This window comes from Anolis sagrei, chromosome 1, assembly GCF_037176765.1.
Source record: "Anolis sagrei isolate rAnoSag1 chromosome 1, rAnoSag1.mat, whole genome shotgun sequence".
NCBI lineage: Eukaryota > Metazoa > Chordata > Lepidosauria > Squamata > Dactyloidae > Anolis > Anolis sagrei.
In genome coordinates this window covers 218408456-218432382 of record NC_090021.1, presented here as the reverse complement: position 1 = coordinate 218432382, position 23927 = coordinate 218408456, and the positions used below count along the sequence as shown (strand labels likewise).

General features: G+C 41.3%; 1 protein-coding gene across 1 annotated transcript in view; it reads right to left on the bottom strand.

Moving 5' to 3' along the window:
- Positions 1-23927, bottom strand: part of STEAP3 (STEAP3 metalloreductase) — a 48076-nt gene that overhangs the window by 11667 nt on the left and 12482 nt on the right. The window contains exons 2-3 of the mRNA XM_060775497.2: positions 7455-7949; positions 4625-5152 (exon numbers count right to left, since the gene is read on the bottom strand). Of these exons, the coding sequence (XP_060631480.2) occupies positions 4625-5152; positions 7455-7940 (1014 nt within the window). The 5' untranslated portion in view covers positions 7941-7949. The remainder of the gene's footprint in view (positions 1-4624; positions 5153-7454; positions 7950-23927) is intronic.

Below are 23927 nucleotides of genomic sequence, written 5' to 3'. Positions count from 1 at the left end.
ACAAACTAGTGCTTATCTATTCTGGTGAGAAAATGGATTTGCACCAATGCTCTCACAAAAGGACGATCTTTTACATTTGCTCTTTTACATTTACCTCTGCCTTCTGAGGTAAACTGTCTTCTATATTCAATTACCATCCCTGACACTGAGTTATGGGGTTGTTGTTGTTTTTTGTCTTTGGCTTCATGTTAGTTAAATGCAATTTTTCCCCTTGAGATGCAGTGTGCTTGGGAATAACCTTCTTGGATAAGTTATGTATGTCTTTCAAATGCAAGGTGTGTCTGTATTCTTTGAGATGTAGCTTTCTACAGTTGCCTACCCCTGCTTTACAGACTCTGTCCCTTGAGGAAGGTGGAAGTAGGAAGGGGGTACCATTTGCTGCCCTCACTCAGGAAACAATGTGATTGTCCTTGGCCATCGGATGCCCTTGAATAGAACGAATTGGAGTTTGTAAGGGAATAACTATCCTAGAAGTTTGTAAGGGAATAACTATCCTAGAAGCTGAAGCAAAAAAACCCAAAAAACAGTCTTGCGTAGGCCTCATCTCCTCCCCTTCCCCTTCCTCTTCCTTCTATTTATTTATACTCCGCTTTATCTCTCCTGCAGGAGACTCAAAGCAGCTTAACATAAAAAATCAGTATACAATTAACACTATATAAATATTACAAAAGAATTAAACATAATTAGTATTAAAAACAATTCAGATTAAATGCATAATAATAATAATAATAATAATAATAATAATAATAAAGCTGACACGATATGAGGATTTAAAGATCAAACTGCAAAGACTTTGGCACAAGCCAGTAAAGGTGGTCCCAGTGGTGATTGGCACACTGGGTGCAGTGCCTAAAGACTATGGCCTACACTTAAACAAGCATTATTTGCCGATAGATCACATAGTCTTAGACACTTGGGAAGTGTCTGGCGTGTGATCCAATACAACAGCCAGAAGAGTGATCTTGTTTGCTGTGGACTCATCTTGTTGTATTTCTAATAATAATAATAATAATAATAATAATAATAATAATAATAATAATAACTTTATTCTTATATCCCGTTGTTCTGTCGCGCGCTGGGCCTGTAACAGCTGTATTTGGAGCAGCTCACATACAGCATAAAGCGCCTAAAAGCAAAATGTAAAATACAATAAAATAAAACACATGCACATATAAAACATCAACTCAAACTGCGGTCCTCTAACTGTGGCGGTAAAATGCTGTAAACAAATATACATAAAAACATATAAAACCACAGCAGCCCCTGACATGATCTTAAAAACCTTCTTCTTTAAAAGCCTTACAATTGCCTGGAACAAAACAACGCTTTGCCAAAATGTTCAATTAATATAAGTAAAGGTAAAGGTTTCCCCTTGACATTAAGTCTAGTCGTGTCTGACTCTGAGTGTGTGTGCTCATCTCAATTTCTAAGCCGAAGAGCCAGCATTGTCCATAGACACCACCAAGGTCAGATGTCCATAATGACTGCATGAAGCGCCCTTACATTCCCACGGAAGCGGTACCTATTGATCTACTCACATTTGCATGTTTTTGAACTGCTAGGTTGGCAGAAGCTGAGGCTACCAGCGGGTGCTCACCCCACTCCCCAGATTTGAACTGCCGACCTTCCGGTCAGCAAGTTCAGCAGCTCAGCAGTTTAACCCACTACACCACCGGGGGCTCAATTAATATTACTTGCTCTAATATGCTCCAACATGTTCATGCCCCCACACTCCTTAGATATGTTTGGAGGAATATTTATTTTTATGCAGAAAATGGAGGTCTCCGAGAGGGCTAATGTGTCCCCATAGCTTTCTACAGTTGCCTACCCCTGCTTTACAGACTCTGTCCCTTGAGGAAGGTGGAAGTAGGAAGGGGGTACCATTTGCTGCCCTCACTCAGGAAACAATGTGATTGTCCTTGGCCATCGGATGCCCTTGAATAGAACGAATTGTGGCACAAAAAGTAAATGAATAACTGATTCCACATTTCCCTATGTGAGAGAAGCTGACAGCTGGAATAAAAAAGACAGAGAAGTATATTTGAGAGAAAGAGTATTCTTGGTCCCCATCTCCATAGTTAAATGCCTGTGAAATGTGATTTTTTACACAGGAGGGTCCAGAACACCCACCACGTTCTCCCTGCCCTCTGGGGGACTTTCCAACCATGTGGGTGCTTGCCAGCTCTGTCCCTGCTTTGCCACTGACATAGGGAGTCAGCTCCAGTTACATACTGCGACCACAAACACAGCTCTCTGCAAACTTGGCTGCTCAGCAGCTTAATGGGATTTGGTTTAAGTGCATTTAGGAGAGACATGTTTCAGGCTAATGGGGGAAAAGAAATGGGATTTGTACTATATTACGGAGCCTGACACTTAGGCCCAATCCATTTATTTTATTAAATCGATGTGATTCTTGAGGCAAGGATGTCGCTTGGAAAAGAGCTAAAAGAGAGGACGATAAAAGAAAGAAATAGGCAGAGAAATCGCAGCTGGGATCTGTTGACAAGAGTCACAGAAAAGAAACAGCTATAATTAGGACTCTGTTGTGGGACTTGTACCAAATTTGGGTTGGTCATCAGTTAGGAGGCACACACTTGCATCCCATGTCATTTTAAAAAAGTATCCAGCAAATGGTTGGGCAGGTCTAAGAATCAGGAAATGGTTATATAAATGTGTTGTCGAAGGCTTTTATGGCCGGAATCACTGGGTTGTTGTGAGTTTTCCGGGCTGTATGGCCATATTCCAGAAGCATTCTCTCCTGATGTTTTGCCCACATCTATGGTATGTATCAGCTAGGCTTTGAAGCTGCAAGGTCATTCAATGCTAATCAAGGTGGCCAATTACATCCACACTTGCTTCAAACAGACAAGATTTTTTTCTGATCATTCCACAGATATGTAAACCTCACTTGCCTAGTTTCCAACAGACTCCTCAACCTCCGAGGATGCCTGCCATAGATGTGGGTGAAACGTCAGGAGAGAATGCTTCTGGAACATAGCCATACAGCCTGGAAACCTCACAACCTGGTTATATAAATGGTGTAATAGTAAGGGTTTGGAGTGGAGTTGCCAGTGTCCCTTATTTTAGAGACAAGCAGATATTTAAGTCAACAGGTTTGTTGCTGTATGCCTTCTGATATTTTCGGACTTAAGGTGACACTAAGCTAAACCTTACCATAGGGTTTTCAGAGGTTGTGTGTGTGTAAGCTCCAAGGCCACCCAATGGTTTCCATGGCCAACTGGGGAACTCTGTTCTACACAGTAGGAATCAACCACTATATCACAATGGCTTCTTTAATATGAGGTATTTCTCTATTTTAGAGTTGGAAAGCTTTTCCTTTTCCATAGAATGAACAAGATGCCAAAAACATTCCTTATTTTGGGCTATGAGCCCTTCATAAGAAATGTGTATTTCATGTGATGTATGAATGTGGACAATGTGTTAATTCAAAAATAAATCCATGCCAAGTTAACTGAAATCATTATAGAATAATAGAGTTGAAAGAGATCTCGTGGGCCATCCAGTCCAATCTCCTGTCAAGAACCAGGAATAGAATCATAGAATACCAGTATTTTCATTTGGTAGTAGCCACCCCGTCACGTGTTGCTGTGACCCAGTCTGTGTATATCTGTTTTTTGTGTGTATATATATATGTGTATATGTATATATGTGTGTTTGCGTGTATATATATGTGGTTTTGTGCATGTGTTGCAATGTAATTTTTGTTTTTTGGCTATTTAAGTCGCTTCTGCTGTGTTTTTAGGAGTGATGATCACTTGTTGGCTTGATAGATGTATTGTGTTCAAATTTGGTGTCAATTTGTCCAGTGGTTTTAGAGTTATGTTAATCCCACAAAGTAGATTTGTTTTGCTTTGAATGCGATTTTCCTGCTTCTTGGCAGGGGGTTGGACTGGATGGCCCATGAGGTCTCTTCCAACTTCAGGATTCTATGAACATTTTTATTTATATAGATTCAGGTTGATTACAAACTTTGTTAACAGCAACTTCCTTATTTCCAGCTCTCAATGTCATGAATCTGATCTGTCCCCTGTTGCTATTTTCAAAACTTGGCAACACTAGGTGGGAAATAATATCAGTGTGACTTTGAACTAGTCTCTCTCTCTGTTTACATCACAGAGTTGTTGTAGGGATACAGAGAGAGCCCATATATGCTGCCTTGAGTTCACTGAGATATGAATGTAACTAGCTAACTAAAAAATACATAAATAAATTCATTTAATACGAAGGGTTTTGTTGCTCTTGGAATTTATTGTTATGCCTATTTTAACTTATCACAACCCTATGAATGTAATTTTCATTAATCCTAAGACTCCTGGTCAGGCTTCCAAAGAACTACTGTATATGTATCAGTCTAAAGAAATTAGTAAAAAAATGGCTCAAAAAACCCGAGTCAATTTATCCACAGGTCAATGTGGATAAGTCACACTAGACAATGAATCCACTTTAAATCCGGTTTCTGCCTCCTGCAGAATTTGGGGGTTTGTAGTTTAGGGAGGAACTTTTAACAGCCTCACTAAACTACAAATGCCAGAATTCTGAAGACAGAAACTGGATTTAAAGTGGATTCATTCTCTAGTGTGATGAAGTAGTAAGTGCAGAGTACCTGCTTGACGGCTTCATTGAGTAACAGGTACCGGTGGGACCGCCGCATGGGTAAGCACAAGCTGTACACAGCATGCAGAGCTGCGCAGAAGAAGCTCAGCAGCCCTATCTGCTTTCTGTGTTGCAACCACTGGTCAAGCCAGTCTGGGAAACGCTTGTACTTGGTGCAGTGGTAGAGCTGGAAGGCAGCCGCCAGCACTCCAGGCAGGTAGACGAGGGAGAGCATGACGTAGGCGACGCAAGGCAGGGTGGTGTTGACGACCTCCACGGGCATCTTATAGAACTTATTCTTTTTATCCAGGATGTACGGGTGCAAAACCTGTCGAATGAAGTTGTAGGTGTAGAAACAGAGAAAGAGACCCAGGGCCAAGAAGACAGGGATCTTCCATGCAGGGAGGAGGCGGAGGGGGATGTTCTCAATCTCACGGGCTGCAACCAAGGCGCCCATGTCCACGGGTGTGAACCCCAGCATATGAGCAATTTCCCCGATGGCACGTTTGGCTTCCTGGTTGTCACAGCAAATGAAGACCTGTGGCAAACAGAAGGGAGGTGAAGGACTAGCAAACCAAAACAAGATGCAGAGGAAAAGGGCACGACTAAAGGAATCTGAGCAATGCACAACAAAGCTAGCAAGCTGTTCCAGGCACATGCCTGGGAATTTGTTAGCGAAACACTCCTGTATTGCTGTCTTGAACAGAACCGGAGAAATATAGACTCCTAGAGTTGGAAGAGATTATAAGGGCCATCTAATCCAATCCCTGCCATGTAGAATTATATGACGAAGGTAAAGGTAAAGTTTCACCTGACATTAAGTCCAGTTGTGTCCAACTCTGGGGTGGGGGGTGGGTGCTCATCTCCATTTCTAAGCTGAAGAGCCGGTGTTTTCCGTAGACACCTCCATGGAACACAGTTACCTTTCTGCAGAAGTGGGACCTATTGATCTACTCATATTTGCATGTTTTTGAACTGCTAGGTTGGCAGAAACTGGGCCTAACAGTGGGAGCTCACAGCATTCCCCGGGTTCAAACTGCCAACCTTTCAGTCAGCAAATTCAGCAGATCAGTGGTTAACCTGCTGCGCCAACAGACTCCTGAAAGAAGCCATCTGTTCAAAGATCTCCAAAGATAGAAAGTCCATCATCCTATGAGGAAACGTTAGCATCAGCTTTAGGACATGAGCCAGAGAACTGCCATGAACACCCACAAGGCTTTATGGTGAAGACTTTCACTTCATTTAAAAATGCTTCAAATTGTCTAAGTTTCAATTGAGTTTCTTTACATCTACATACAAGGGATATCAGTGGGTTGACAGAAACCCACCACCGTCTTTTTTGGTAAGAGCCATGTGCACATTGGCACCCTTGCACCCTGTGGGGGAAGAGGGAGAAGGTGCTGGTGTAGAGGCACACCTTCTCAGGTCTAAGCTGAAGTGCTAATTCCCCATTTTCTCTTTCATTATTATTCAGTCAGGGTTGCCTGCCTGTCTGCCCGAGGTATTCTGCTTGCTTTAGCACCTGGAGCAATGGATTGGGGAACAAATTTTGCACACAGCCATGTTTAATGACCTGTTTAAATCTTGGTAATTGGTAAATCCAGTTTGCTTCATTGGTTAATGATAAACATTGATTCAATGTTTCTACTCTAGTTGGAAAATGAAACTGGATTTAGGCCAGGGGTGAGAATCATGTAGCCTTCCAGATACTCTGTGCCTTTAAAAGGTTTCTGATTTATTGTGGCCCTTATTGATGGCACCCCTCATTACAGGGTTTTCTTGGCAAGATTTGTACAGAAGATGGGTTTGTCTTTACTTCTCATTGAGAATAAGGGAGTGTGACTTACCTACAGTGAGATTCCTTATCTGAGAGGGAATTCGAACCGTGGACTCCAGAGCTGTTATCTAGTGCTCAAGCCATTACACTATGCTGGCTCTCAACTGCTTCTAGATCAATGGTTCTCAGCCTGTGGGTCCCCAGATGTTTTGGTCATCAACTCCCAGAAATCCTAACAGCTGGTAAACTGGCTGGGATTTCTGGGAATTGTAGGCCAAAACACCCGGGGACTCACAGGTTGAGAACCACTGTTCTAGATGTTGTTGGATTGCAACTCCCAGCATTCCTCACCTTTGGCCACATAAGCTAGGGGCTCTTCAGAGTTGCAACCCAGCAACATTTGCAGAGCCATGTGATTGCCATTCCTGATTTAGGCTGTAAGTTATCACAGTTACAAAGATCAGAATGTACTGTTTTATTTAAGGCTAAGAGTCTTGAGGTGTAAAAATGTGTGCAAGGCACTAGATTGTCTGTTGCCTGACAGGACACAAAAATTACTTATTTACAGACATGAACATGACAGAATTTCTAAAGAGAAATATGCAGGTGGTGGGAAGGGTGAGAATTATATATTGAACATCCCTTATCTAGAAATCCAAATGCTCCAAAATCCAAAATTAATCAAATTTGTGGTTAAGATATGATCTTTGTTGTCTGATGGTTCAATATATATAAACTTTTTTTTTGTGCACAAAACTATTTTCAATTATTGCATAAACATACCTTTCGGCTAGGTTATTTGAAATAAATTAATTTCGTGTTTAGACCTGAGTTCTATCTCTAAAATGCTTCATTATGTATGAATATGCAAATATAGGTATGCCAAAATCCAAAACATCTGAAATCCAAAACACTTCAGGTTCCAAACATTTTGGAGAAGGGGTGCTCAACCTGCACCATAGTATTTTGGGCATGTTCATCCTTGATACTTTTCCTTCCTTTTGGAGTTTGTAGGTATGATGATACTTACAGAAAACGGATAAAAGCACTAGAAAAGTAGTACCTGTTTATTGCCATCCCTGGCGCCTGACTGTAAGGTCCATGCTGAGATGACATTAAATCCTTTGACGACAGTACATGCTGGGAAAAGTGATGCCAAGTACTCCGCATTTGATTCTTTGTGATGGTTTATTTCCGCATTGTTGCTAACGTCAACCAATATTTTGCCGGACAGCTCATCGCTGAGGTCGCAGAGTGTGGTGTAATGTTCTCTGAAAACTGCCACAAAGATAATATCTGTCTTCTTGATAGCGTCTGCCTGGAAAGTCACTTCAGCGGCTGAAGGGAAGAGGCTGGCGCTGCGTTTGGGGTTCCGGCTTCCAACCACCACCTTGAAACCAGAGCACACCAGGCGCATGGACAAGGAGCGGGCAAAGTCTCCACTTCCCAGGACCCCAATCGTCCTGCCACTGGCTCCTGGGACCAGGCTTGGCTCGCTGCCTCCATTCTGGTGGCCCAGTAGTGGCTTCCCCATGTCGCCCACTGGCATCCCGTTAAGCTGAAACCAATTAAGATAAGGGTTGCAAGTGAGAATGGTTCTTTGTACAAAAGTATCTTTTACTTATAAATGCGTTCAGCTATCCCTTTAACCGTTTCCAGAGTGGTTCACCAAACAAAACAATGACAATGCTATCTAAAAAGCTAAAAACAATTAAAAGCTAAAAGCATTATTGAAAGTGCAGACAGAAGAAGTGATTTTCAAGGTTTCTAGAACCAACCTACACAGATAATCCAGAATAGGCTTTTTAAAAAGAGAAATGTATACAACAAGAACACAATGCAATTTAATGTGATTTACAAAAAGGAATTTAAATGGGCCACTTTGATGATTCCAAAGCAAAGACAGATGGACTAGTCTCCTATTCAGAGACCTCTACAACTCAAGGTCTAATTTTAGTGTGTTGGCATGACTCCATAGCTGTGTGTACCTTGTTGCACAGATAGGCAAAATGGTAGATAATGGTGTATAATGAAATGAAGGACTTTGGATTCAAGAATACCATAACGTTGTGCTGGAGGATCTAGGAAATGCCTAGAGATTACACATTTTGCCATGGATAAATAAAAGTACAAATACTGGGTCTATAGATAAAATAAATAAATAATAAACACACTTTATGTGTATCCTGCCCCCTCTCCCAAAAGTGAATCATGGTGGCTTACAACAAAAATACAATATACATAGTAATAATAACAACCAAAACAACACAGAACAACAAATCAGAATATAAAAACAAAAGCAGCCATAAAAATATTAAACATCAAAATATCACAAAATTAAAAAATTGTGCTAGAATAAAATATGTTATACATAAGAGGCAAAAAACTAGCTCCTATTAATAACCAATTGAAATCCAGTTGGCATTGGAATCAATTTAAAAGCCTCCATCACTTAAATTGTAGTAAACTGTTGTTGAAGGCCTGCTTCCACATCTATGTTTTTAGTTATTTTCTGAAAGTCATTAGAATGGAGGCCAATCTTATTTCTTTGGAAAGAGCGTTTACGGAGCCGGGGGTGGGGGGGTGGGTGTCACAACTGAGAAGGCCCTCTCCCTCGTCCCCATCAACTTCACCTGTGAGAGTGGTGTGACTGTGAGAAGGGCCTCTATGGTGGACCTTAAGGCCTGAGTAGGACCTAGGGGGAGACACGGTTACACAAACAGGCTGGACCTTAAAGTGTTTAGCTCAGTGGTTCTCAACTTGTGGGTCCCCAGATGTTTTAGCTTTCAACTCCCAGAAATCCTATCAGCTGGTAAACAGGCTGGGATTTCTGGAAGTTGTAGGCCAAAACATCTGGGGATACACAGGTTGCAAACCACTGGTTTAGGGCTTTTTAGGTAATAACCTGCACTTTGAATTGGGCCTGGAATCACACTGGCAGCCAGTGCAGTTGCTTTAACAAGGGAGTAGCGTGCTCCCTGTAGTCAGCTCCTGTTAGAAGCCTGGCTGATGCTCTTTGCACTAATTGCAGTTTCCAAGCTGTTTTCATAGGTAGCTCCACGTAGAGTGCATTGCAGCAATCCATCCAAAATGTAACCAGGGCTTTTTGAGGTACGGGTGCAGTTGGTGCACAAGTTTTAAATGTGCGAAGGTCCGGCCACTGGTGACACCTGAGCCACTGTGTACCTGTGTTCTTAGGGGGAGTGTAACCCCACTGAGCACAGACAACTGCCCTATACCCCAATCAGCCACATGACTGACCACGAGGATTTCTGTCTTGTCAGGATTGAATTGCACTTTGTTAATCCTCATCCATCCCATCACAGCTGCCAGACACTGGTTTAGGACCTGGGCAGCTACCTTGGGATTGGGTGGAAATGAGTAATAGAGTTGGGTGTCATCTGCATACAGATGGCATCAAACTCCAAACCTCTGGATGACCTCACCCAGTGGTTTCATGTAGATGTAGATACAGGGTCATACTGTATTACATTCTTCTTCCATAACAGCAAATACCTCCCTAGCAATTCAAAAGGATGGCCACAGAATATAAAACCCCACATATAGCTCTGATGCAAACTATCATCAAAACCATATCTTCTCATATGAACCTGCATATTGCAATCTTCTGGAGAAGGCTATCTTTGGTTATTTAATGCTATTAACATTTTGGTATCTCATTTGTTTTAACAATTTAGCCTATGTTGTAAATTGCCACTAGTCCTGTATCAGGAGAAAGCAGGGAAGAAATCAATCAAGCACACAATAGGGAACAGGGCCCCCCCAAAAATTGGAATACCAGAAGAAACTGATAGGATCTAGAACCCATTTTTAGTTTAATATACCTGTTTGTAACTTGGTTTGGACATTATACAAATATTGCCTCATAAAGAAGCATCACTAACAGTTACTGATGAGTTTTGTTTCCACATTTACATTTCACAGTGTAAGAGAGAAAGTTACAATGTAATTTGAAAGGAAGCGCTTAATAGAGATGCTCTTACTCCTCATGCAAAATACATATATGTGTTTCTATGTTTTAATTCCTATACACTCTCGTGCTTGTTTCAAAATAAATTATTTGATGTGAGGAAAGACTACCAAGCCTGTGTTATGTTTCTGAAGTTCAATTGTAAAGCCAGGAGAAGTATATGTTTCTGAGTTTAACACCCAGTGCATCGAGGGAGGATTTACTGAGAGACTTCTCACCTCATAATAGTCCTAAAGGGTTTCAAAACACTCTCCCAATTTGGAATTTCTGTACTGAAATTGCCATTCAAGCTAAACAAGAGACAAGGTGTGCGTACACCTAACAGTGTTTTTCACAGGGCAAGACAAGAAACTGTCGTGTGGATAAAACTGGATGATTAAACTGTTTGACAATGCAAACCGAAACCAGAAGCAAAATAGATACAGCCTCTGTAATTAAAGACAGATTTCGGCAACACCACAATTTAATCCCTGTGTTCTCATGAGCTTGAGAGGATTAAGTTAAGTTGTATGAACAATTTCCAAGAGGTAGTGTGGGTTAGTAGAATGGTTTGTGAAGGTGGCACCATGCATTGTTGGTGGTCTAATTCCATATACTGTATGTATGAGTGAGTCACGTGTGGTATGCATCTAGATCAAACTGATCTGTCTCTCTCTCACACACAGAGACACTGTCCCTTCTTTGCACAATTAACTTTTGCTTTTAAGATCAGGAGAAACCAATTCCAGTTTTCTATACTGATAACTGTTGAATGAAGAAGCAATGAATTGTAGTAGCCCCTGGTGGCGCAATGGGTTAAACCCTTGTGCCAGCAGAACTGCTGACTGAAAGGTCAGCGGCTTGAATCTGGGGAGATGGGTGAGCTCCCATCTGTCAGCTCCAGCTTCTCATGTGGGGACATGAGAAAAGCCTCCCACAGGATGGTAAAACATCCGGGCGTCCCCAGGGCAATGTCCTTGCAGACGACCAATTCTCGCACACCAAAAGCAACTTGCCGTTTCTCAAGTCGCTCCTGACACACACACACACACAAAAGAATAAATCATGTCTCCAAACACAGATGCTTTGTTCCCCCCCCCCCCCCAAAAGGAAAGACATGATCTGGTGAGCAACTGCAAATATCAATAACCTGATTATCACAATGGTTTTGTTTGTGGCTAATGTTAGTAAGTCTACAAGGTCTGGCAGGACCCCATGATTTCAGCTCAAGAAAACCTTTGAAAACAGGACTTATTGCTTTACAGTAGGAACACTTGTTCTCTGGTTGGCGTTGGAGTCGCATGTGGCCCAAAGTCTGTTTTTTCTGCCCCGTGAACACTTCAGGTTTCCATTTTCTTGGCCAAAAAAAATAGGGTGAATTGCTTCTCTCAGAAACCTTACACAGATAGGTACATCAATGTTTTCAGTTCTTACCATATTTTTTTTATCAAAGCAAATTATTATTTGACTCAATTTGAAGTATTAATTTTCTATTCTTCCTTAAATCATTAACATTCTATCTAATCATTTGGAAGTTTGGGATAAAATCAAAAATTACCCCTGATAATAGTTGGCATGCATAATGAAATTAAAAAGAAAACTGGTGGGGTTGGTACTAATCTCATGGCTGCAAGTTGAAATACAGTAATGATTTCGAGATCGAGGTTTGGAAACATAAGCAAACTGTAATTTATTCAAAGCAGAAAGATCTTAATGTCTACCTAGGTAGTCAAGTACTCTCCCACTCATCAATATGTAAGCCTTGCTATAAGTATAACTCCAACACACTATATATTATGAATGTGGGAAACTGCCTCAGTTGGTATCAGCTGTTTTGTACTTATTTTTTCAAAGGTTTTATTCTTTCTGGTATGTTACCCTGGAAATATGATTAAAAGGCACTCTAAAAATCCTAAAATAACATTTAAATTAAAACCGTAAGCACCTGTTTCAGTCCACTTGTTTGATAGCCAATGTCTGATAAAAAGATCTATATTACAGAATAAACAATATTCTGTAATACAGAAAAATGGTTGTGATAACCAGGCTATGGACAGAAAAAACACCATCTTCTAAACTCATCTTCTTGAATAGTTTTTACTGTTATTTTAAAATGGAACTAAATGGTACTTTGTCTGCAGCTACTTCATTAGAAGGGAAACAAAGCCAGCTAATTCCTTATTCAAATCTGGAGACTTCCCTAGGAGCAAATGAACAGGTGACACATTCCTGCTGGGATCAGAACAGGTCTTGGTAGGTAATACACCTTTTAATAAAATATTCTTCCTTTTCAAATTCTAGCTGAACACAACTTCCCAGGACTCTTTCCAGTCGGAAAGATATCATAATAACTTGGCACCACCTGCGTACAATTTACAAAAATAGCAGCCAAGACATTAAGAAAACACAAGTGCGTGCGTGCGTGCGTGCACAAACACACAGGTATGGGGGAAACAAAATCTATTACAGCAAGCTGCATTCTGTGCAGCAAGATCACCCAATATTCATGCCCAAAGTTGGGTGTCACTCTTTATCTATTTTTTAAAAAAGTAACGGAGATGGACCATTAAATGTAAAGTTTTTCCCCTTGACATTAAGTCTAGTCGTGCCCAATTCTGGGGGTTGGTGCTCATCTCCACTTCTAAGCTGAAGAGCTGGCATTGTCCGTTGACGCCTCCAAGGCCATGTGGCTGGCATGACTGAATGGAGCGCTGTTATCTTCCCGCTGAAGCAATACTTACTGATCTACTCACATTTGCATATTTTTGAACTGCTAGGTTGGCAGAAGCTGGGGCTAACAACTGGAGTTCATGCCATCCCATGGATTTGAACTGCTGACCTTTCAGTCAGCAAGTTCTGCAGCTCAGGGGTTTAATCCGCTGCACCACCACAATACTACCAATACTACACAATTATATCTAAGACGTAAGCAGGTTCAGCTCAAGAATTTTTGTTGTGCAAGATAGATCTCCCACTGTTTCATTTTACGCATAAAAGGCAACACTAAGAATGTCTACAGCTCCTTCATGTCATCTGTATAGTTTGGAGACACAGGTCAGATGGACTGGAACATAATTGCAGCAGCCTCCAACATAGGGAAGAAATTGGGGCCTGTGCCATTGTACTCACCACTAAGCATTTGCCACCTGAGGCAACTGGATCGCTCTTCCTAATAATAGGATTGGCTCCCAAATTAAACTCCTCTCTTCTCATTTAGCCTTGCTGTCAGATAAGCGCCCATAAGACTGCAGCCTACGTTGGTGAGCTAGCCCCTCATCTTCACTCAGGGGGATGGAAAATATTTGTGAATATGACATTGCACCTTGGATGTTGTACATAGATACGTTACTAAAACAAGAAGAGGTGAGATTCTTGTGTCTTCTGGTGGGGTATCAAGAACTTTCCAAGCTACAGAAGCATACAAAATCTTGGTAATTCCAGTAAAATTGCACTTTGGGTGGTACTTGTCATGAGCCCTTAGCTACAAGTGAGATATCAATACTGTAAGATTGTGAAGGTGTAAATCTCTTAGCTCAAGATAAACATCAAAAGATGACCTACATGGAAGCTAACATGACATTGCTCTCATACAACAGAGACCATGAGATTTTCTAAATGCATTTACTTTCAATGCAATAACAGAATGACCTGCGTGAATCCATTTGGTAATAAAAATATTATTGCTTGAAAATCTGACAGCCTAGGTTTTTGAGTTAGCAGAGGCCTCTTTTTTATTGGCATGACTTCTTATTTAGTTTAGGGTTTTCTCGTTTCTGATATGAAATAAGAATAACCAAGTATAATATAATGAAAGAACTAGTATTAACACCTGATTGGATGAACATGGACCACACTGATCAAGTGTACTTTCACCTGAGTGCAAAGTGTACATTTTTCCAGCATGTTTAAAACTAACATGAAATGCATCCATAGCAGCTGTAAATTGCCCCAAAGGGGCTGAAGTAGATACAAAGGAGTTTTATTGATTTATTTCATATCAAAAACATTGCATAAATTAGTATAAAACTGATAAAAATAGAAGGAGCAAAAGTGGCTAAATATCTTTTGACTAAAAACAGGCAACAGTGACCGCATTGTCTGTAGCCTCAAACAATGCTTCCTCTGTACATGAGGTAGGACATTGCGGACAAGCATACAGATGCGGAGTTTTCTGTTCCGCTCCACAGTCGCACAAGGTGGAGGATTCTTCGAGGTAGTGTCATTTTGGCAGGTTGTCTTTTGATCTGCCCACTCCACTTCTGAGTCTGTTCAGGGACTTCCAAGTTGCCCATTCTTGGTTTGCCCCTGGAGGCAGACCCTTGTGGGGGGCCATCCAATTGGGTTTTCCTGGTTTAGCTGCCCAGAGGGAGACTCTTGCTGTTGTTGGGGGAATGTTAAGAGGAGTGGTGGTTCTCATGAAGCCTTTCCTTGATTTGAGTCTACTGGGAGGAGGCTGATAGCAGCGGATGATTTTCAGTGCTCAACCATATTCCTCTCACATAAGCAATTTCCCATTGCATTTGGGGGGGGGGGGGGGGCAATGCCAGCTAGTTTGTAGAGTTTATCCAAAGCTGTAGGTTTGAGACGTCCTGTGATTATGCTGCATGTTTCATTCAATGATACGTTCACCTGCTTTGCATGGGAAGATTTGTGCCAAACAGGGAAGGAGTTTATTCAGGAATACCTATACTACGAGGGTTTAATTGTGGCAAATATTTATTTACATATAATACAAAAGTGATACATGCCACCAAGTTTTGCAGTCCTTCAGTATAGTCGCCAGCATTGTGTACAACCCGTTTCCAACTATGTGGAAGTCGTAGGACACCTGTTGCAGCACCTGTTCTGTTGATAGTTCGAATGGAGCTGTCTACTGCTGCAAGAATCTCTGGAACAGTTCTGAAGCGAATGCCACGAAGTGGTTTCTTCATCTTAGGAATTAAGTCAAAGTCACAGGGGCTTAAGTCTGGGGAGTATGGTGGATGGTACAGCACTTCCCAACCCCATCAATCGAGCAAATCAGCCACAGCTTGCTCTGTATGTGGCTGAGCATTGTCATGCAAAATGATAGGGGCGTTCTGCAGAAAGTGTTGCCTTTTTTTCTCAAAGCTGGTCTGAAATGGTGCTCCAAAAATGAGTGGTAATACTGCACATTGACGGTCTGATGTGGGAAACGGTATGTGTTAGGATGACACCATCACAGTCGTACACGAGAATCACCATAACTTTCACATTGCTGGGGTCTGACGAAATTTCGAACTTTGTGGTGACCCGTAATGATGCCATTCATTCGATTGGCATTTCAGTTCTGGCTGGTACGATCTGACCCAAGTCTCATCCAGCGTAATGATACGGCGTAAGAAAGCCTTTCCTTTGCGCTCATCACGTTCCAAGTGGGTACAAGTAGCATCGTATTGTAGCCATTTCAAATTATGTGGAACCCATCATGAAGCAATTTTTCTCATGCCCAGGTGTTCCTTCAGAATGTGGAGCAGTCGTATGTGCAAATCCTGTGTTTTGGGCCAGCTCACTAATTGTATGATATCGATCACTGTCTATGAGTGTGGCAACAGCATTCACTTCCGCTTTGCTGACACTAGGATAACCTGGCCGATGCATGTCTGTCACATTTTGGCATCCTTTGTTGAAGGCTTTTACCCACCTTGCCACTGTTCTGTAAGGCAATGCAGATTCCCCGCAAGCCTCTTGAAGACGTTGATGACACTGTCCTGCTGTACGACCTCTGTACGGCACATTCAATCTTTATCCAACTCCATTGTTCTTGTTTCGAAAACATTGCGACACTTACTTTAGACCGCAAGCTAATATGAGGCTCAGTTCTTCGCGTTACTCCGCACGCGCGTGATGTAGGAAAGGCAAGTCTTTTTGCTCAGAGGTAAGGTTGGTATGTAACTAACGTGTGGTATATGCGACATTCTTTGGTTTCGTTGTGTGGCGTCTTTACAGCAGTGTTGCCACTATTAAGGTTCCAACCCTCCTATATTCACTACAGGGAAACCTCAAATCTAGAATAAATGGACAGAGGATTAGACCAGGTGACCCCATTTTGGAAGAGAAAGAAGCCCCTTTCCTGACAAGTATTTTAAGGCATAGCAAAAACATAAAACTTGGACTTGGGAGGAGAGAATTACTGCTGACTCAGGCAGAATGGTTTGCAGCTTCACCTTAAAAGAAGAGTGAGCAGAGTATGGCCTTCCAGATGCTGTACTGCACAGATGTTCCCAGTACATCAAGAGAATAACAAAATAGGATGTGTAAAAAAAAAAGGGGGGGGGGAAAGATTGCAACTATAAACTGACCAATGTAACCTGAGAATCCAGGGATTGGGTTATTGTCATTTAGGACACCTAACTCAATATGACTGGTCAGCAGAGCTAGTAATTTTGTTTCAGGAAATTACTCCTGCGACAAAACAATTTTTCAAAGAATGCAGCCTTCCGGAAGCAATTTGAGCCATAACACATTTTAGCGAACTACAGGGGCAGCTGGCAAGATAAGAAAGATTGGTTTTAAAGCATTAGAACTGAAGACTGGGAGGTTAATACTTTAATGTTGCTCTATGACTAGTGTGCACTAGAGGATCATATGCAGGCTCTTCCTCCCTTCCACATTCGACAACTATTTCCTCATTGGGTTCTGGTTCTTCTATGCTCTGTATCTCGGAAATTTGATGTACAGTAGTTTACAGTGCAGCCATGCTGGTGTCATTGTTAAGTGCCATCTGATAATACTGTATTAACAATCAATAAAAGACCACACATACCATGGCATTAAGCATTTAAGTACTTGGTATCACTGGGGTTTGGTTCCAGGATCCACCTGGATACCAAAATATGTCGACATTCAACTCCAATTTTCTGCAATGATGTAGCAAGTGCTTCCCATTACATAAAATGACAAAATTGAGATTTGAATTTGGATGTTTTATTTTTAGCATTTTCAAGCCATAGTTATGGACACAAAATCCATGAATATGGAGGGCTGGCTGTAACTCTAAGTCACAGTAACTACTGTTCCATTTGAAGCACTGCCCTTTCCAAGCCTTATATAAATTAAGTTATAGAGAGGGAAGTCAGGAATGTTGGAATTCCCTGTCCAAAATTACACCTAGACTCAGGTATACAGGTCATCTGGTCATAGCCTTCTCTGCTCAATTTTCCAACCATATATGTGCGCATGAACATCTGCACATGGCCACTTGTCAAAATAAACAGAGAATGAATTAAGTTTCTCAACCCTGGGCATCAACTCCCAGAAGCTCCATCCAGACATCCCAGAGGAGCTCTCGGTGGCGCAATGGATTAAACCTTTGTGTTGGCAGGACTGAAAACCGACTGGTCAGAGGTTCAAATCTTTTTTCTAACTGCTCTTAACCACATGTACCAGTCTATACATGTACCAGTCTATACATGTATAGCATTCCCACCTAACAGTTTTTAGCTATGAAAGATAAGATGCTGATGACTCAGGGTCTCCGTTTACATATGTAAGCATGTCCACTGTGGTCACTGTGACATTTAACTGTAACCTGTGTTTCAATCTGAGTAAAGACAGAAACACTGAATCCAGTAGAAGGCCACACTGAAATGGAATTTCCAGATTTTCTCATTCCCTGTGTTTGTCTTGCAAAAGAGGAGGAATAGACATGGAAATACAGCGAACTGAGACTGAAAGGCTGATAAAATGTGTTTGTTGAGGCTTCTTTAATTCTGTCAAGTACCCAGGGAATTATAGATGTCTTTTAGGGACATCTAAGATAGAATAGTATAATGTCTTCTGTGTGGGGATGCCTTTAAAGATAGTTTTGTATATATAATTTTATACAAACTCATATAAAATTCACCAGAGCACTGGTGTGGATTAGGCAATCCAAGTATGTCATATTGTACTAATTTCACTGGTGTGTTCCCAGACCCCATTTGTCTAAAGTAAAGTTTAAACAATCTATGATCAAGTCAGTTTGACAAGATACAAAGTCAGTTGAAGAACCATTGGCACATACTCTCAGACCAATATCTGGACCTGACTTACATGATCCTCTATAGCAGAGCTTTGTAAATATTTCATGTTGGTAACACACTTAATAATAATAATAATAATAATAATAATAATAATTTATTTATATACCGTTCCATCTCTCCGAGGGGAGTAAAAACAACATAACCATAAGATTAACAAACAAAATATAAGCATAAAAATTGTCGCCATAACACACATATATTAAAAGTAATCCTGCCTGTTCGAGGCAATTAAAAATTTAAAAGGCTGGGCCAAATTTGTGCAAACCCAAAAATTATAGGGGGCCCAGGAATTAAGTGCAAAGCTATGGCAGGCAACAATAATATTAGGTACGGGTCTGTGGCTGTTCATTCCGGGGCCAATTAGAGGAAAGAATCTGGGTAACTGGTAGGAATAAGGCAGTATTAGACCATGTGTGGGGCTGAGTTAGAACTGGTCATTTTCAAAGGCTTGTTGAAACCACCAGATCTTCAAGCTCTTACGAAAGGAGGGAAGGGATGGGGCCAGTCTTATTTCCTTTGGACGGGCGTTCCAGAGACGGGGGGCTGCCACTGAGAAGGCCCTTTCTCTCGTCCCCACCAGAGACAGTAGTGGGACTGAGGGGAGGGTCTCCCCAGAAGATCTTCGAGCTCGCACCGGTTCATAGAAGGAGATGCGATCGCGAAGATAAGCGGGGCCCGAACCATTTAGGGCTTTATAGGTCATGACCTGCACCTTGAATTTGGCTTGGCAACTTATTGGCAGCCAATGAAGCAGTTTTAATAAGGGTGTTGTATGCTTCCTATAGTTTGCTCCCTATAGTTTGCTCCAGTAAGGAGCCTGGCTGCCGCCTGCTGTACCAGTTCAAGCTTCCAGGCCATCTTCAAGGGCAGCCCCACTTTTTAGATATGCATCATCTTATAACCCAATAATCCAGACCCCATGTCTAAACTAAAGTTTAAACAATCTATGATCAAGTCAGTTGAAGAACCACCATCATCCTGTACATAATCTCAGATCAATATCTGGGTCTGACTTACATGATCATCTATAGCAGAGCTTTGCAAACATTTCATGTTGGTGGCACACTTTTTAGAACTGCATCACCTTGCAACCCAATAATTCAGTTTTATTAGCAAACTGGATGTAAAAAGAACCCTTCATAAGAGATACGGACACATACACAATTGGCTGGGGACACAACTTATCTCATGTAAACATTTCATTCATATTTTTCGTGCATCATACTAATTTGCTGCATAAAAATACATGCAAACTGATATTGCCTGTTTCATATAGATTTAGAGATGTCTTGTTATGTTTATTCACACCAAGCATGGCCTCTGGTGGCGTAGTGGGTTAAATCCCTGTGCTGGCAGGACTGAAGACCAACAGGTCGCAGGTTGGAATCCAGGGAGAGGCGGATGAGCTCCCTCTATCAACTCCAGCTCCTCATGCGGGGGCATGAGAGAAGCCTCCCACAAGGATGATAAAAAACATCAAATCATCCGGGCGTCCCCTGGGCAATGTCCTTGCAGACGGCCAATTCTCTCACACCAGAAGTGACTTGCACTTTCTCAAGTCGTTCCTGACACGACAAAAAACAAACAAACAAACAAAAAACAGGCATGGACAAACTTCGGCCCTCTGTTTTGGACTCCAACTCCCACAATTTCTAACAACTTACTGGCTGTTTGGAATTATGGGAGTTGAAATCCAAAACATCTGGAGGGCCAAAATTTGCCTGTGCCTGATCTACACAATGCAGTTGACACACTAACATGCCATGACACACAGTTTGGAAAGCTCTGATCTACAGGAACACAATGAAGGGGACCTTTTCAGTAGTAGTTCTATATTTTCAAAACTCCATTTCAGTGGGAGAAAGATATGTCAATTTTCCCATCAAGAACAGACCTCAAACAAGTCAGAGACCCAGGTGTTTATCACTGCCTTCTCTGCTATATATATGATATAGACTCATAGAATCATAGAGTTGGAAGAGACCTCATGGCCATCCAGTCCAACCCACTGCCAAGAAGCAGGAAAATTGTATTCAAAGCCCCAGACAGATGGTCATCCAGCCTCGGTTTAAAAGCCTCCAAAGAAGGAGCCTCCACCATGTCTTATGTATAATTATTTATTTGATTTTATTGTCTTTTTTGCTGGGTTGTATCTTGCTTGTATTAATGTTAACACTGTGGCACTTTATTATTTAACACTGCTATTGATATATTATAAAATGGGAGTTGAAAGACAGCTTTTGAGGGTTTTAGCATTAAAAACATTTGTAGATCATTATTTAGGACCTAAAAGGTAGTCTAGAAATGTTTTAAATAAACAAACATTCGACAAAAGCTAGCTGAAATACTATTTATAAACGTGAAGCATTTTTAGAGACACAATGCATTAGCTCTACGAGACAAGATACTTCAACATAATTTAATTTGTAATTCCATGTTGCTGAGGAAATGAAAGAGGAAGGAAAAAACAAACTAAAAACCAGGGTATCGGGGAAAGGGAAACCATCTGACAGAGTCAAAAAGGAGTGGGAAAGGCAACAGCATACGTTCCCCTACAAATGAGATAAAATATGTCATATCACAAGCTGTCAGTGTTTTCTGTCTAAGAGATAAAAGACGAAATGGGTAAAGCATTTTCATTTAAGAAGAAGTGATAGGGGATCCTTTGTACTTGGGCTACCAATTTCAGTCTTCCCTCTCAAGCATCCATGTGTTACAAGGTCAATGAACTGTTTAAAATGGTAAATGGACTGGCAGGCAGTGATCACATAATACACAAATATTTAATCATTATGCATACTGCTGATGTGAAACTATTGGTGGATCTCTTGGATATCTCCATTAGGTTGGCAAGGATTTAATGTATTATTTCATGCATTTTTGGGTGCTCAAAAGTACTATGACATACAGGGAAACATCATGAGGAAATGTGAGAGGAGATAGATTTCCTGAATCTTGTAAACACTAACAAAACTACAGGTTGATCATCCTTTACCGGAAATTCTGAAATCCAAAATCGTCCATATGGGTGGGTGAGATCGTTGCTTATTGATTTTTTTAATGTGTGTTAGGAGTGACTTGAGAAACTGCAAGTCACTTCTGGTGTGAGAGAATTAGTCGTCTGCAAGGACGTTGCCCAGGGGACTCCCAGATGTTTTACCATCCTGTGGGAGGTTTCTCTCATGTACCCGCATGAGAAGCTGAAGCTGACAGAGAAAGCTCACCCCAAGCCCTGGATTCAAACTGCTGACCTTCAGTCAGCAGTCTTGCCGGCACATTTTGCCACCGAAGACTGATGATACAATGGATACAGACTTTGCTTCATGTGCAAAGTCATTTAAAACTTTGTATAAAATTACCTCCACATTATGTGTAGAAAGTGTGCATGAAATAATTTCATATTTAGACCTGGCTATCATCTCTTGTTATGGACAAATACAAAACTTGGAAAAAACACCCCTGAAATCCAAAACATTTCTGGCTGCAAGAATTCTGGATAAGGGATACTCAAGCTGTATTTAAAGCCATATTTCCTTGATGGAAACAAAGAGCCCAAGCTCTCCTGACAATATTTTGATACCTGCAAGATTGACCAGGACATACATAGTACAATACGCACAAAAACAACAAACCAGATGCTGGCAATATAAAATAGTTTTATAGCTAAAGACATGGTGCTACTAGGAACACACTCTTGCATATTTTAGATGTGGTTATATGACTCCTCCGGAGCCCCTGGTGGTGTAGTTGATAAGCTGCTGAACTTGCTGATTGGAAAGTCGGCAGTCTGAATCCAGGGAGCAGGTGAGCGCCTGCTGTTAGCTCCAGCTTCTGCCAACCTAGCAGTTTGAAAACTGCGAGTAGATCAATAGGTACTGCTCTGGCAGGAAGATAATGGTGCTTCATGCAGTCATGCCGGCCACATGACCTTGGAGGTGTCTATGGGACAACTTAGCTTAGAAATGGAGATGAGCACAACCCCCCAGAGTCGGACAGGACTAGACTTAATGACAGGGGAAACCTTTACCATATGACTCCTCCAGAATTTTGCATAGTAGATGTGCTCACTTGCTATGCAGGTTTGGCTTGGCTTTTTTTTGGTACTAAAGTTGCAGAAGGTAAACTGAACAAAGATGCCTCTTCAATGATTGTAGAAGTTGAATGCTCTTTTTCTAGTTTAGTCTTATGTTGTCTTTACTTTTTGTTCTATTAGAAAGTATTCAAATTATTATTTTTGCATGTAGTGTGGGGAATATGACTGGTTCTCAATATCTATGTCCAAGAACTAATTGTCCCTTGTCATCAGCACCGAAATCCTAGCACTAGAGTGTATGTTCTGCCGCTGCTAACACACTGAAGCACAATATCCAGCCTTAAGGCATATTACATAATCAGCTATATATAAATATAGTTGCTTTTGCAGAGGAGCATCAAGGCCTTTGACTCAGCATTCTGCATAAGTACACACTTAACACTGAAAGCCCAGCTGAATCCCTTTGGGACTAAATCACTTTTCTCTGAGCTTAGCTGGATTTGGCCTTTAAGAATAAGCAGGACAACATCACGTCCACCTGTGAGTTCGTGGCTCTGCTAGCAAGACACAGCAAATCAGCAACAGGATATATATGTTTTCTAGTACGCCAACACTGGTTTCTCACCCGCAACAGCAAACAGATTGTGGCTGATGATTTCAGAGCTTTTTAATGCATCTGTTTTTCATCTGTACTACACTGTCTGCTTTATATTCCTCAAGCCAGCAAGACCGCTTCAAAGACATCACATGTTCCAAGAAAGAAAGAAAAAACCCTGCATATTTTCTAGATGAGAAAATATTATGCTTCTTGCAGACAGTACAATGGCCATCCCTGTGTAAGTGTGGAATGATGTCGCACAAGGGCCAAGACACTTACTGCAGACTTGAGGAACTTGAGTCTCTCTCCTGGTGGGGTTGGACTATGTCTCCTATTATCCCCAGCCAGCTTGGTGAACCATAAGACATGATGGCATCTGCAATACCACATCTCGCAGGTCACACACATATCCCACATCTCTGACATCAGCTTGTTTGTAAGATGCAGGTACAGGTGGTCCCCAAGTTACAAACATCTGACAAAACATTAAGAATGGGAGTGAGACAACAGGAAGCGAGATAAATTGGCCCCTTGGAGGGGGAATTCACTCTAGAAATAGTTATCATGGGGAAAAGGAGTCTCCACTGAAGCTTTTTCAGAAATCCTTGTTTTCACAACAAGCCAAAAAATTTAAAATCCAATGATCACAAGGACAGAAAGTTAGGTGAAATCTTCTGAACAGTAGCGCAGACAGCAAAAAAAGTACCACAGGATTATTAACCCTTTCCTTTGCTAACCAAAGCTTACATGTGTGTGTGTATGTGTTTGTTTGTGTGTTTCCCCTCCAAGGGGCCAATTTCGCCTGAGTTACATTTAAAAATGTACCTGTTATGACTGATATACAAATTCAACTTAAGAACAAACCTACAGAATCTATACTGTTCATAACTTGG